General features: G+C 42.3%; 1 protein-coding gene across 7 annotated transcripts in view; it reads right to left on the reverse strand.

The window, feature by feature from the left end:
* Positions 1 to 16,413, reverse strand: part of AFF1 (ALF transcription elongation factor 1) — a 197,990-nt gene that overhangs the window by 128,339 nt on the left and 53,238 nt on the right. For 2 of the 7 annotated variants that reach the window (XM_065914634.1, XM_065914633.1), the window contains exon 1: positions 11,308 to 11,725. The exons of the other annotated variants lie outside the window; for them this stretch is intronic. In XM_065914634.1, coding sequence (XP_065770706.1) covers positions 11,308 to 11,324 — 17 coding nt within the window. In that variant the 5' untranslated portion in view covers positions 11,325 to 11,725. Of the gene's footprint in view, positions 1 to 11,307; positions 11,726 to 16,413 lie in introns of those variants that run through there. 7 annotated transcript variants of the gene reach the window in all.

Here is a 16,413-nt window from a genome sequence, read left to right on the forward strand (position 1 = left end):
CTCCAAAGTAGAAAAACACAGCGGGCAAATTCATTCAGTCAAGGCAGCCACGCAGCAGACAGCGAGCGAAGCAGGGCCTCACAGCTTTTTTTGTTTTTGTTTTCCCAGAACCGCTGTCACTACCATCACACACGCACATACAGACAACTTTGGAGCATGTCGTGAAATATTTCTGTTTGTAAAATAGGTCTATCTTTTCTGGAAGGTTGGAGCACACCATCAACTGAAGGCACGTGGACACCACCTTTCCTGTCAGGAACCCAATTCTAATAATTTCCAGAAGCTTCATTTCATTAACGTATCTTTGCATGCGAGGGTGTACTAAACGAGACAAGCCAATTTCTGCCTGAATTTTTTTTTTTTTTTACTAAGTGCACTGAAGTAACAACTTCTAGGGCCATTTTGTAGTTATGAAAGAAAGGATGCATATTTATCCTTTATTACATATTTGAGATATATATATACACACACATACACACACACACACACATATATACCATATATCCTATATATGTGTGATATTTGAGTATTGGTTGGAACTTTCTTCTGCAATTTTAACAACAGTTGATGCTTTAAATTTGGTTTTCTTTCAATATTCCTTTTCATACTGGTAAAGAAAAAAAAAAAAAAAAAGGAATGCTGAAAGAAAACCAAATAGTCCAGTAGTCATGTACGGATATTGGAGTATAAAGAAAGCTGAGCACCAAAGAATTGATGCTTTTGAACTATGGTGTTGGAGAAGACGCTTGAGAGTCCCTTGGACAGCAAGGAGATCCAACCAGTCCATCCTAAAGGAGATCAGTCCTGAATATTCATTGGAAGGAATGATGCTGAAGCTGAAACTCCAATACTCTGGCCATCTGATGTGAAGAGCTGACTCACCGGAAAAGACCCCGATGCTGGGAAAGATTGAGGGCAGAAGGAGAAGGGGATGACAGAGGATGAAGATGGTTGGATGGCATCACCGACTCAATGGACATGAGTTTGAGCAAGCTCCGGAAGTTGGTGATGGACAGGGAAGCCTGGCGTACTGCAGTCCATTGGGTTGCAAAGAGTTGGACATGACTGAGCAACTGAACTGAAACATTCCTTGATAAGTTTCTTTATCAAATAACCCAATCAATTTAAGAAATACCAAAGGGATTTCTTTTATAGGAAAAAAAAAACTTGTGTTTTTAAGTCATATACAAATTTAAAACATTTACTAATAATCAAATGCAAAACCAATCACATCTCAGAACCACTACTTTCACAGACACAACCACAGCAGACCATGAAGACAGTACATAAACTCACAAGAATTCAAATGAATGGGCTGTGGGTGAGCATATATTTTGAAAATCAGTTTGGTGGTTTCTCCAGAAAGTTAAGCACAAGACTGTCGTAAGACCCAACAATTCCACTTCTAAACAAGAAAAACAATCTACACAAAGGACCTGCAAATATTCAGAGCAGCATTATTCAAATACCCCACCTCCACCAAAAAACAACAAAAAAAAGGCAAAACGCTAGAAACAAGTCTATCCTATCCACACAATGGAATGAATCATACAGCGATTAAAGGGACAGCGCTACTGACACCTGCCATGACACAGAGAAACTTCAAAAAATTACATGAATGAAAAAAAGCCAGGTGCAAAAAAGGACAAGGTTCCATGCACATGAAGCACCCACAAAAGGCAAATTTACACCCAGACAAAAAGTAGATTAATGGTTGGATGGGGCATGAGGGGAGATAAAATGTTCTAAAATTGATTAATGGAAACAATTGCATTATTCAGTAAAGAAACTAAAAATCACTTGAAAAGGTCAAATTTTAAGATCTGCAGTATATGTCTCAAGGTTGTAAAGAGAGAGGGGAAAAAACCTTGGGCTAGGAAGAAGCATCCATAAAATGAGAAGTAACATGGGGGATGAAAGATCTGGGTGATAGTGAATATGCTTTGATTAAAGCTAACCCCTATCCACTTGCCAAAAAAAAAAAAAAAAAGTCACTTACCATGATACCCAAAAGACCAAAAGGAGTGGAGAAGCTTCTACTTTGGTCTTCAAAATAATAAATACCATTAGCTTAGGGGTTTCACCACTGAATTACGGGTAACCTCAAATAGAAACCAAGTTTCATTCTTGGCTAATCATAACAACTGTCAAGACTTTTAAAAGCCCACAAATTAAACTCACATGAAGTAAATCTAATGATTTTCACTTTATCCTCAAAAAAAAAAAAGGACTGTTAAAATGTTTGTAAGATGTCTGTAAGAATAGGTCCCTGTCATGAGGGTTAAAACAAAACTCCTACATTACCAGCAATATGATAGAAATGATCAAATTCAATCTTTTATTACTTCCCATCTAGGGCTTTCTGTCTTCCGGGCAGTTTCGACTTTAAAAAAAAATTAAGTTTAACTGATTTACTCTGAAGTTTACTGAAACCAAGTGACACAGACCACACTGTTTATTCATCTCTATATCTTCAGGTAGCAGAGCCTCATTGTGAAACAAATGTAACATACTGGGTTTCCTTCTACCCTTTAAGTATCCTAATGTTAGTAAATGTTGCTGCCTGATTTTTTCCATGTGGTACAAAGTTTGTATTCATACAGTCTGTTTTTTTTTTTTTAATGGAGAGCTAGCACAAGTATGCCTGAGCTCTAAGAGGGAGTTGAGAGAAAAAGGCAGATATACAGACTATAACAGAAAGAAAATAAATAAGAGAATAATCGTATAAAAAAAAATCATATAAAAAAATACGAAAAATTGTAATTACCGAAAATGTAAATGCTATGTCAAAATTACTTGGAAAAAAACATAAAATGAGAGTGTTAGCTCCTGTTTCACTGTCTAGAACTTTGAAACAATAAGTGTTTTTAATAAAAAAAAAAAAAATCCTATTTTAAATGGTCTATTAACTCAACAAGAAGTTATTTTCCTTAAAAAAAAAACAACAACACAAACTTAAAATCCTAAGATCATGAACTCAAATTTTTATCAGTGTTTTAGTAGCTAAAGTTACCACCTTACTAGGTAGATCATCTCACTTACAAATATTGAAGGTTAAAATATATATATATATATTATTTTGTCAATCATGAGACAAAAATATGTAACTCCTGCAAAGCTGGATAGAAAACAGGTTTCATACTTTCACACAAAACAATGGGAACTGGTTAATTTTATACCAGTTTCCATAAATTCACATCCCGAGCAAATCAGGTACACCTGTATTTTTAAAGCAAAGAGAATGGGGAGAGGAAAACAATTTAACAAGTTACCCAGATGCACGGTTACCCAGGTTGAAAGCCATAGGGCAGTCTCAGCTCTTGCACCACCACCAAAACATATGCCCCCCATCAAAATTTAATTATACTGCACAATACTTTGTGAATTGAGCTTCATATTTTATCAACTGCTCTGCTTTTGACAGGACAGTTTCCTGAAGGAAAGTTCCAAGAATTGAAAAGTTCCAACACCCACATACCAGAAAGCGTTTCCTGAATTTTGTTACAGGAGCTGACTTCTGTTGTAATTTTAACATTTACTTTCCAGAGGAGTTCCATTTAAAAATTTTTGTTGCAGATTCTTTACTTGAGGACAGAACACCTAGGTGATGCTCTTGCTTAAAATGGGGCGGCGGGGGGGGCCGGGAACCAAACTTATTTCAGTTTCAAAAGCTGAGATGTGATTGACTGACTCACTTGTACAACTGACTCAGTTATAACTTTTTCCCTGGGACCAAAAACAACTGCCACCTGACTGGACGGGGGTGGGGGGTGAGGAGGGTGGGGCATGGAATTAGCAGTTTGGGGAGGGAGCCCAGAGCAGACATGAAAGGGTTGATTAGGTAACCAGGTCCTTAAGAAGTAATTCTTGGGAAAGCTCGGCTTGAGCAAACATTGGAGGTTGCTTCTTGGTATCTCCCTTTTCATGTTTTAAATATAGGTGCATTTGGACATTTCAACTAACAGAGTTTGTAATTGGTACATAAATTTATAAAAGTAGACATCTTCCTTCTGTACCAACCTCTTGTCTATTTCAATGGGGGGGAAGGGGGAACACGTGTACCGATGAATATATATTAAATCAGAATGTAACGGCATTACATGATATAGTTTATATGACACTGTATCTCCCTCACACACACCCGATTTCACCAAGAGTGGTAGGTGGGCCTCTGACCTCAGACCCACCAGGGCTCCTCTACCCAAGCTCAACCCTGGACCTACCCACTAGGAATCTCTGGGTGAGGATGGGGGGAGTGTAGAATCTGCCTGTTAAGAAGCTCTCGTGGTGTTTCTTGTGTCTAGTCTGGTTTGAGAAACTTGAGCTGAATATAACCACCCTGCCCCTAAAATATTCCTTCACTTTTATGTGTTTCATTGCTCGACCAAGCAGTAAGCAATACTGGAAAGAAAGACAAGATTCTTTGTGGGTAAAACACCCGCAAGCCAGTGACTCAAGAGTCATCTCCTGAACTCTCCCCAGCCCACCCAAACAAAGGATCAAGTGGCCCACAGGCCTCCAGGCGTTCACCGTCACATGAGCCAAGGGGGAGGAAGGACAATCCTTGGCACTTTCAGGACGTGGGGGAACTGTGGGTGTCCCTCTGGAAACACAATACCTAATCCCCAAATCAAGACAATTTAGCTGTCAATAGAAATACAATCTATTTCCCCCTTCTGTTTGCTGCAGTTCCTTGTGACAAGCTGTCACTACTGGGATTTCCTCTTAATATATTAAATCTGACGTCAAATTACTGCTTTGAGTAACAGCCTTAAGAACCTGACAGAAGTCCCAATCTGGTTAAATTAAAAAAGAAGCCAATAAACCAATGCAAGAAAACAACAGACGTTCACCAGAGAAAAAGACTCGCAGGATATTAAGTCGGCTGGCTTTGTGGCCATCAGGTTAAGCTTTAACTTGCTGTGGGTAGATAGGAAAAGGGGAAAGTTTGCACAGGGGCAAGATTCTCAACACTGATCACTGCCAAGACACAAAAAGTCAGTGCTGGGATGGTTATTAAAGTTAATTTTTACTTTTGGGTCTCCAAGGGCATTAACACCAAAAGTTATAAATCTTATCCACCCACCTCCCCTAGGGCCTAAAGCTAAACGTCATCTGCTACAGACATAGTGAAGTGAAGTCGCTCAGTCGTGTCCTACTCTTTGGGACCCCATGGAATATGGCCTACCGGGTTCCTCTGTCCATGGGATTTTTCCAGGCAAGAGTACTGGAGTGGGTTGCCATTTCCTACCCCAGGGGATCTTCCCAACCCAGGGATCAAACCTGGGTTTCCTGCATTGCCGGCAGACGCTTTACCATCTGAGCCATCAGGGAAGTCACAGACATACTCGAGCAATGTATCATTTTGCCTTCTAGTTGCTATTTTATTTCAAGCAAAGGAACATATTTAAATTCATACAAAAATGAATGAAAGGGGATTTTCCTTGTGGCACGGTGGATTAAAATATGCCTGCCAAAGCAGGGGACATGGGTTTGATACCTGCCACGGGAAGATCCCACACGTTGCAGAGCAACTAAGCTCTCGTGTCACAACTACTGAGTCTGCATGCTGCAGCTACTGAAGCCCGCTCACCTAGAGCCTGTACTCAGCAACCAGGAGGAGCCCCCACTTGCTGCCAACTAGAGAAAAACTGCACAAGCAACGAAGACCCAGCACAGCCAGAAATAAATAACTTTTAAAAAATAAAATGAAGAACAATCTGAAGCAAAGCTAGAATACCACCATCTGGCTCCCCCCCGTTTTTTTTTTTTTTAACTGAAGGAAAAAGGATAGGCAACCATTTAAGCTGTAAAAGTTATGCACCCACCCCATATCAATAAAATGTAACTGAAACACAACCGAGAGGTAATGATACCCAAGCTTGGTACATTTGTACTTCTGAGTCAAGACAAGTTGTCCTCAAGGTGCCGGCTCTATTTCCAACTGGTATGGGAGGTAAAGTCAGAATATACTGTAGCCGGTAGGCCTTTCTCACCCCCATGTCACATACAGGACTTCCCCTTTCAGAGGACAGATTTTGGAAATAGACTTCTTGTCCTATCTTGGGAAGCAAATGAAATGGAGAGCTTTGCTAACGGAAAACTGAGTTTAGATATTTAGAAGCTATCAAGTTGTGTGTTACAACTCAAAGCAGTTATGAAGCTAACCAGCTTTATAATTCCTCCATTTTACAGCTATTAAGTAAACACGTAGATTCGCATGCTCAAAACAAGTGACAGTACCCAGATGAGGGTGATTTCTCTTATCGATGATTAAGATAATGAATATATTTGAAATTTAAGTTGCTTAAATGAAGCATTCACTGAATTCCATTTTCAAAAGAATACAGAACCAGTTAGTAAACACCTTTTCATGGTACAGTATGGAATCCCCTAACTCTCATGAGACCACTTGAGTCCATTTTGCCAAAGAAGATCCCCATAAATCAGCTAATTAAAAAAAAAAAAAAAAGACTCAATTCTCCTATCACCTTCATCATGAACCTGTCGTCTGAGTCAAGAAGCTCAGTTGGGCTCTCAGGATGGACTAGAAGGAAATCACTTAAGGGACCTGTCTGTTTCTCTTCTGTCAAGGACACAGTTTACAATGGTGTCATAAGGGAAAAAATGAAGACATTCACTGGGTCAAAATACTGCATAAATTATTTCCCTCTTGAAATCACTTCCTTGAACTGCACTTTCCAAAACACCAAACATTTTTCTTTGATATTTGCTCATATTTAATCAGAGGTTTTTTTTTTGCTTTCATGAATTTTCTTCCAAGGTAATCTTTACAAAGCTCATAAATTGGGGGTAGGGGCAGAGGATGGGGCAAAACTGGTTCCATACCAGTTTAAGGGCCTTGCCTTTTGCAATGGAAAACTTCCCCCACCATACTCAGAGATCCACCAGAAACCAGCTTCATAATAATCTTGGGAACAATCTGACTTTCCTCTGTTATTTTTTTTTTAAACGTCATTAACTTTAGGCAAATTCAAGCAAAAAACCTGTGGGAGAGTTCACTAAACCTAATTTCCTTTTGCAGTTTGTCTGAAAACATTTTTTTTCTTTTCTTTTTTTTTTTTTTTTTGAGACGCTCTCAGCCACTAGAGGCTACTCTACTAAAGAAGCAAGTTCAACTCCCCCAATCTCATTGGAGCACCCCACCCCACCCCACCCTACCCTGGAGATGGGGGCCAGGGCTTCTCAGGTAGCACAAGGTGCATTTAAAGCCAGTTAATCCCTACCGGTAGCTGAAGATACATATATATTCCTTTCTAATATTCAGGAACTGCTTCAATGAAAGGGTTAGCAGAGATGAAGAATCAAACAAAGCCCTCTTTTCTCTTTTATCCATCAACACGTTCCTCAATATAAGGCAAGTTAATCCTCATAGAAAAGGATAGATCTACAAACTGATAGGATACCTTCCCCTACCCATCATAGGGTTTACCAGTCCACAAAAGACGGTGGGCCAGGATATATAGGCCTATGAAAATACTTTCCAAGAGCTTCAGGTCAGCATTTGGAAACTAAAGCCATGGTCTGTAACTATTTCACATTAAAGGAAGCAAGTTTGTTACAATTCTCACAGAAAGTGTCATCAATGTATCTGCTGTGCTTATAGATTCCCAAGAACTGCACACACTGATCTGAGAGAGGAGGCATAGAGCATGCTCTGCTTTAACCAATGTTGTACTGTTAAGTAACTGCCTTTCTCCACAATTCTGAAAAGGCAAACCATATATTTGACGTTCTCAAAATACTGACCGAAAATCTAATTTTTTAAAACTTAGGCAATTGACCTTTCATTCAGTAAATGTCTTCCATATCTAGCAGAAGAAATAACAAAGCAAAACAAAACAATTTGTTACTTTCTGCCTTAAAGTGAAGGAGAGGATTATGCAACCTTAACTGATGAAATTTCAGAAGCCAGAAGATAACTTAAGTAGTCCCTCCTTCGTTCAAAGTACTTCTAGCTTATGCAGGGGACACTAAAAATATGAGACAGTATCTTAAAGAGCTGACTACAGAGAAGAAATACACATGAAAAATTAGCCATACACCATCCAGTGCTACAAAATTCAACTTCATCTAAGTTTCCATCTACTTCTTCTACTCAAAAAACAACAGAAAACAAATTATTTAAGCAGTGCACAGTGAAACTATTGTGGTTAGAACAAGCTGAGCTATTAATGTTTAGATCCATTAGTCGTGTCTGACTCTTTTCGACCCTGTGGACCGAAGCCTGCTAGTTCTTCTGTCCATGGGATTCTCATGGCAGGAATACTGGAGTGGGTTGCCATGCCATCTCCAGGGGATCTTTCCAACCCAGGGATCAAACTCATGTCTCTTATGTCTCCTGCACTGGAAGCAGGTTCTTTACCACTCGCGCCACCTGGGTGTGTATGTATAGTGTGTGTGTGTATGTATAGTGTGTGTGTGTGTGTATAGTGTGTGTGTGTATGTGTGTGTGTGTGTAATGGAATGTTACTCAGCCTTTAAAAAGAATGAAATAATGTTATTCACAGTAATATGGTTGGATTTAGAGACTGTTATACTGAGTGAAGTCAAACAGAAAAAGAAATGATATTGCTTACATGCAGAATCTTTAAAAAAAAAAAAAACCAATGAACATAAAACAGAAACAGATAACAAAACGATATTATGGCTGGGGGGGAGGGTGGGTGGGGAAGAAGAGTTAGGGAGTTTGGGATTGACATGCACTCACTGCTATATTTAAAATGGATAACCAACAAGGACCTACTGTATAGCACAGGGAACTCTGCTTAAAGTTACATAACAACCTAAATGGGAAAATAATATGAAAAGAACAGATACATGTATATGCACAACTGAATCACTCTGCGGTACACCTGAAACACAACATTGTTGATCAACTGTACTCCGATATAAAGTTTATAAAAGCAATAAACTACAGGCAAGTTAAATAAATTCTGATCTTTCAGTGTCCTGAAACACTGGGAGTTAGACAAGATAGTAATTTTAAAGAGTAAGTAGCAGTTTAGAACAATCCCAATCATATAATATTGCATGAAAACAAAATTCAGATTATATCTGCGATGAATATAACTAAAATGATTTCTGGACCCTCTGCAGAAGAAATACAAAATAAGTAAAACACAGTTATTGATGTGGTAAAAAGAAAGAAGGCTTCCCATCTGCGAGCTAGTGGTAAAGAACCTGCCTGCCAGTCCAGGAGATCAAGAGATGTGGGTTCGATCCCTGGGTGAGTCAGAAAGATCCCCTGGAGGAGGGCACTGCACCCCACTCCAGTATTCTTGCCTGGAAAACTTCAGGGTCAGAGGAGCCTGGCAGGTTACAGTCTATGGGGGTGGCAAAGAGTCGGACACAACTGAACATGTGAGTGCGTGCTCGCACACACATGGAAAAGAAAATGCACGTTTACTACTTGTGAGAGACACTCCCACATGCAGGCATAATGCAAACAAGACACCATGGCCTTGAGGCTTTGTTTCTAGCTCAAGGGCACACCTGAAGCCCAGGTAGGAGAGCGGAATGTGCACAGTCTTCCTATTTCCATCACCAGCAAACCGAACGACCATGCTGATAACTCGGATTTCCACATCTTGCAGCAGAGTACTTCTGGCAGAAACTGCTTTTTTGTGCTTTTAGATTGAGGCTCTGCAGCTCCCCTTTGACACCTCATCTCAGCATTAAAGAGGCAGCCTGGAAGCGAGGAAACGCTGCAGGCCGCTCAGGAGCCGGGCACTGCTCCACCTGGGTAACCTCAAGCAAGAAAAGACTGACTGGGCCTTAGTTTCCTGAACAAATGTGAAAAAGAGAAAGTACTTACCTGTTTAAGTGACTGCAAAGAGTCGACCAGGTAATCCAATTACAGCGGCTGTGCCTGGCACACAGCCATGTCCAATTTAGCTATTACCTCATTTTACTCTTCATTAGTTTAAGGGCGCAGACACTGAAATCACTCACACCTGAGTTCAAATCACTGCTTTCTAGCTTTGAGCGCGGTTAGATACTATTTAATTTCTTAATCACAGTGTCTTAATCCAAGGTTTTGATGCCCTGGACCCTTCAGGCAGTTTACATTTCAGTCAAGGCTAATAAAAAATAAAGATGCAACTGTAGTTTCTCAGCAAAGTTTTCCTACAACACAGCCCCAAGAACCTCCTTCTTAGAAAGAACCATAAAATGGGGGCAGGGGATAAACCACTGAGAGAAGAGGATTAATTATATACAAAGCACATAGGAGACGCTCTATAGAGTGAAATTCCCTTCCTAGAAAGTTCTATCTCTTAGGAAAAAATTTTAAACTCGTCAAGCCCACACTTCAACAGGAAAGCATCTATTTCTCTGACATATCTGGGTCTTCAGACCCGACTTGTGTTTAGCCTTGTAAGGTTCCCCCAAATGACTCTACAACCTCAAAAAGCAACTTGAGGAGCCCTCCAATTATTTTAAACGTGACACCAAAGGACTTTCTAATAAAACTGAAAGTTAAAAAAGAAGGCATATCTAAGTTCTTAAGCCTCCTTTAGCCCCAATTGCTGTCACAACTAAAATGACAGCACACGCAGCAGTCTGAATCTCATAATCACTGATGCCTTGTCATCACTCTTAAAGGCTCATTTACCAAAAGGGAAAAAAAAAAAAAAAAAAAAAAGTAACCAGGGAAAGCCAGGGTTGGACGTTCTTACTATAGCGTTCCTCTGACAGCAACTGCTGTTCATTATCCTCTCCCTTCACCAATCCCGGTACATTCCTGGTCTTTGCCTACTCAGCAGATTCACGAAAGCTGTGCCGTTTTATGTGCGATCGTACATTTTGGCAGTAAAATTTCCAGTCACTTACCAGGCAAATTCTCAACCACCAACCCCCAAGGCGAACTGTTTCGCGTTAACTGATTTCCAAAATGCTGCTCGAGGCATTACCAGAGGGAGGGGGGAAAAATCAGGAGAACCTAAAGGAGGTGCACAAAGAAACTAAAGGATGATTTGGGCAACGGCAGACAGGTTAAGCCAACTTGATTTCCCTGAAAATAATTGGGGGTGGGGGGCATAGGAGAGAAATCTAACTTGATCCTTAACTCGACCCCTCTTCCTCTCCTCTGCAGAAATGGTCTCGTACGTTCTCCAGACTTTTTTTTTTATTTTTTAAAATCTGACATAAATAACGATGAGAAAGCAATGACAAAGCTGCTTCCTGCCCGTCTTCTTCACGGCACCCCAGCCCTTCTCTTGCAACCTTCCACCCCCCTCGCCGCTCACACACATTTGGAAAAGTTTCTCTCGGTGCCTGCCTTACCTTGACTGGGCTGCCATAATTCAGTCTGTAGAGCTCAAGGTCTCCCGTCCATCAGCGCCTCCAAGCCGCGGCCCTCCTGCCGGCGCCGCGCTCACCATTTGCCGGGGCCGGGCGGGGACGCTTCCCCAGCGCGACTCCCCGAGGTGACGGGACTACCTGCTCCTCGAGCCCGGGCGTCCTCAGCGCAGCCTCCGGCTCCGAGCGTATTGGCTCGCGCTAATCCTGATAGACATCCGGGCACTGGGGCCTCTGCAGGCGCGCTCCACTCCGGACCGGCCGGGGGAGCGTCGCGTCCGAAGCCGAGAGCGACCGCGATCCCGGCGGGCGACGCCGGAGCAAGGGACGCCGCGCGGGTTCCCTCGGCGCCAGGCCCACCAGCGCGCAGCTCCCGCCGAGCGGCGCTGGCACGGCGGCCCGCGTTCGCAAGGGAAAAGAAACCGTCCTTGGGCTCACCTCGAGTTGTCCGAGTTCGCGCGGACACCCCCGCCCACAAAGTTCTGGTGGTACGGCCCGACTCCTTAAAAGGGCAGGGCGCTCGGCCGGGCGAGCCCGAGGCTGCGCCGGGCGGGGGCGCCGAGCCCCGAGTGCCGATGCAGCCCAGCTGGCCCGCTCGCAGCCGAGCCCCGCCTGCGGGCTCCTGGCGACCGCTCTCCTGCCAAGGTTTTAACAATGTACACACACGGCCGGAACACTCAATACCCCGGCGCTCCGAACTCCGGCCCTGGTTTGAACCAGTGTTGAATATTGGGGCCCCAGAACCTGAAGTGAACCAAGAATTACAAAACAAAGAAACCCCCAAAGCAGCAGACCAAGTTCGCTTTTGATCGTGCCAGCGCTTGCAGTCAGGAAATGTGCGACTGCCGCACACTTGTTTGACTTGTCGGCTTTCAGTTTTGATTTCGTTTCACTGAAACAAACGTTTACAAAACGCCCTCTCTGTTACTGGACAACATGCAGACACGAAAAGGCAACAACAACTCGTTTGGCACTGAAAGAAGTCACTAAGGAACTGACCAGTTTTTAGAAAATAACTTAGGATGCAAGTCGACAATATATTAAACGCTGTAAGTACAAACGAAACCGTGTCCTACTAAGGGAACCAGGGAAGGCATTTAAACTCTGCCTAGAGCTAAGCAGGAGACAGCGTCGCTGGACATGGGGAACGGTGGGCTTCAGCATCTCGCTGGGGACCAGCAGCACGCTGTAGGGGGCTGAAAACTTAAATGCATGTCCCCCTGCCACCCAGAATCATGACGATGGCACCAAACTCGCAGAGCTACTCCAGACTGTATTGCTAAGGAGCCATGCATAGAGAAATGTTGCCATCTGCCTGAAAACTGCAAGGCTGTGGGGTGGGGGCTGATGAGGCAGGAGGAAGGCACAAAGGCATCTTTATAGTGGTTCTCAAAGTGGGATCCGTGGTCTCCCGGGCGTCCCTGAGACCTTCTCAAAGGTCACAGCTATTTTTAGACGAACACAAAGACACTGTCCTTTTCACTGTGCTGACATTTGCACTGAGGGTGCAAAAGCAATTGTGGGGAAACTGCTGGAGCCTTATCACTCAACAAGGCAGTGGCTCTTCACCACACATTAGCAGCTTTAAAAAAAAAAAAAAAGTGTTTCCTTTACATATTCCTTAATGAAACGACCAGCAGGGATTACTACTTTTATTAAATCTTGACCCTTGCGTACAGGTCATTTTGGTGTTCTTTGTGACAAAATGGGAAAGTAGTCATGTATGGATGTAAGGGATGGACCATAAAGAAGGCTAATCGCCAAAGAATTGATACATTTGAACTGCGGTGTTGGAGAAGACTCTTGAGAGTTCCTTGGACAGCAAGGAGATCAAACCAGTCAATCCTGAAGGAAATCAGTTCTCAGTATTCACTGGAAGGACTGAGGCTGAAGCTGGAGCTCCAATACTTTGGCCACCTGATTTGAAGAGTCGACTCGTTAGAAAAGACTCTAATGCTGGGAAAGATTGAAAGCAGGAAGAGAAGGGGACAATAGAGGACAAGATGATTGGATGGCATCACCAACTCAATAGACATGCGTTTGAGCAAACTCCTGGAGAAGCCTGGCGTGCTGCAGTTCATGGCGTCACAGAGCCGGACTTGACTGAGCAACTGAACTGACTGACTGATTTGTTATCTGGCACTCATTTTCACAAAAGTGAACAAAATGAGTGTTTCTTCCAGGAAAACAACTGACAGTATTTATTGCCAATGATAAAATTTGAGTTTTGAAGCATTTTGGAAAACTTGACACCTGTCATGTTGAGCTTGACAGCTTCCCAATACTTAAAGACATCCCTGATGAGATAAGGACAGTAAGGAATGTGGCTTTAGAAGACCTGCCTAACCTAGTGACCAAAATTTTCTAAATAGTACAAAATCATGTATGGGTAAAAGATCCACTGAAAATGCAGGAAAGACCAATGAATTTTAATATATGAAAGTTTAAAAATAGCTCAATGAAATGACTCCAGATTCTACACTGCAACTAACCTTTAGGAAACTATGATTGTAGAGTTTTGATATAATATCAAAAAAGGTATTAAAGTACTCCTCCTTTTCCTGTGTGAGGCTACATTTTCTCATTTTCTTCATAGATTTCAACCAAAATAACACTGCAACACACTGAATTCAGAAACAGATATGAGAATCCAGCTGTCTTCTATTAAGCTAGACAGTAAAGAGATGTGCATAACGCTATTTCTCTTACTAAAGTTTTTAATTTTGGAAATAGTTTTGATTTTCTCAAAAGAAAAACATTATTTAAGTTAACAGGCAATGGGTTACCTGTTAGCCCATCTTTCTCACAGTTATTCTAAATACCAACCATGATCATCTATGCTTTAAATTGGTATTAGACATATAAAAGCAGCAGAAACAATACTGCATAATGGCATTTACTCACAAAATTTCCATTTACCATTGGCTAGTAATGTAAAATCACTTATATTAAAATTACATTTTCCCCGTGAACTCTGCTGTTCTAATCCACTAAAGAGGAGGAAATGAAAGAATACAGCAAATATTCACATGCAAGGAAATACGAAGTCAACAGATCACCAGTACACCTGACATTCCCAGAGCTCTCGAAGTCATTTGTAATGTAAATTACTGAGGGTAATTTGAAACTGAAGTGGGATTACACTCGATTGGTAATAGTTCTAACAAAACTATAGGAAAGTGCGGGAGAAGTGATTCTGGAATTGGATACTGCCTGTGGCTGAAGAAGTTGCAGTACGCACGTGGGCGTGATTTTCTCCAAGTGTTTTGAAAACACCATTGTATCGAATGAAACTGAACAAAAGACATTCTTAACCTTTTGGGGGCACAGAATTCCCTGGCTTCCTGATGAGATTTGAGGATACAGACCCATACACACAATATTTGTTATACTTTGATGTTTAAGGTCCCCATGCAGCCCACTTGGGGAGGATCGGAGGCTCCATAGACTTCAGGTGAAGAATCCTTGGCCCCGAAGGTTCACTCAAACTGGACCAGCTAATGAACCCAATTTACCTTACAAATAAGGAGCATGTTGTTGCTCAGTTGCTAAGTCGAAAGTGTTAGTCATTCAGTCCTGTCCGACTCTTTGCAACTCCATGAACTGTAGCCCTCCAGGCTTCTCTGTCCATGGGATTTCCCAGGCAGGAATACTGGAATGGGTAGCCATTCCCTTCTCCAGGGGATCTTCCCAACCCAGGGATCGAACTTGAGTCTCCTACATTACAGGCAGATTCTTTACAGTCTGAACCACCAGGGAAGCCCCAGTATAGCATATACTCATAGATACTTACTTCATCCTTTGGGCTATAACCCAGTACCCTACCCTGGGTTTTATTGCTCAGACTGTTCTGGCTCTGGCCACTGGAAGCCCTTTCCCATCAGCTCCTGATCCCTTTGATTGCTTCCATCTGTTTTGCCTTTTAAGCACTTCCTCACTTTCTGGTACTACGAGGCTCCAGGCTCACCTATTTTCTCTGCCACAGCTTTCTCTAGAATCGGCTGTTTCCCCCATACATCAGTCTCTTATCCTTACAAGTTACTGCCCAATCTCCTGCCATCACGGCCAAACTTCCTAAACAAACAGTGGTCAGCTTGCTTTGTGATCCCAACTTCCTCAAAACTCTCCTCTGTGGACTTACATGATACCTCTCTCTCTATTTGGGAGGAACTCATTGTGTTTTATAATTCTTTCTGCTCATGCATCCAGGAACCAATATAAGATGCTAGAAAATGTCCCTTATCTCTCCGTCTGTATGCTATCTTGGACAAAAACATCAGTGACCCTCCAGAACTGTAACTCCAACACAAACCTCTTCCCACAAAGCCAAGTTCATTCTTCCCAGCTACCCAAAAACACTTTCCTGGGTATAAAAAAAGGCACTTTGGGAGGCTGTCCTGAAAGGATTATTCACTTAGTGAAACGTTATCACCTCAGAAATGCCAAGAGCCACCCATCATTCAAACTGAGCTGCTGCTTGGATCTACAAAGGGTGGTTTCTCTAGACAGGGAGGGGACAGTCTTCACTGGAGAAGGGATGGGGGGGAGGGGTTATTGTTGTTCAGTCACTAAGTCTTGCCGGACTCTTTCCAACTCCAGGGACTGCAGCATGCTAGGCTTCCCTGACCTTCCCTATCTCCCAGAGTTTGTTCAAATTTATGTCCATTGAATCAGTGATGCTATTTAACCATCTCATCCTCTGCCACCCCCCTTTCCTCCTGCCTTCAATCTTTCCCAGCATCAGGGTCTTTTCCAATGAGTCGGCTCTTTGCATCAGGTGGCCAAAGTATGAAGTCTCAGCATAACAGGATCAGTCCTTTCAATGAATATTTAGGGTTGATTTCCTTTGGGATTGATGGGTTTGATCTTCTTGAAGTCCAAGGGATTCTCAAGAATCTTCTCTAGCACCACAGTTTAAAAGTGTCAGTTCTTTGGCACTCTGCCTTCTTTATGGTTAGCTGATTCCATTCTTGGGAATAAAAGCAGAAGTCAGAATTCAGAGGACTTTCAATTAGCAGATCAGGGGAACATGCAGAAGCATATTCAGCCCAGGAGAGAACAAGCATTTTGAGACTAGCTGTATAGATTTAA

This window comes from Muntiacus reevesi, chromosome 22 (assembly GCF_963930625.1).
Source record: "Muntiacus reevesi chromosome 22, mMunRee1.1, whole genome shotgun sequence".
Taxonomy (NCBI): Eukaryota; Metazoa; Chordata; class Mammalia; order Artiodactyla; family Cervidae; genus Muntiacus; species Muntiacus reevesi.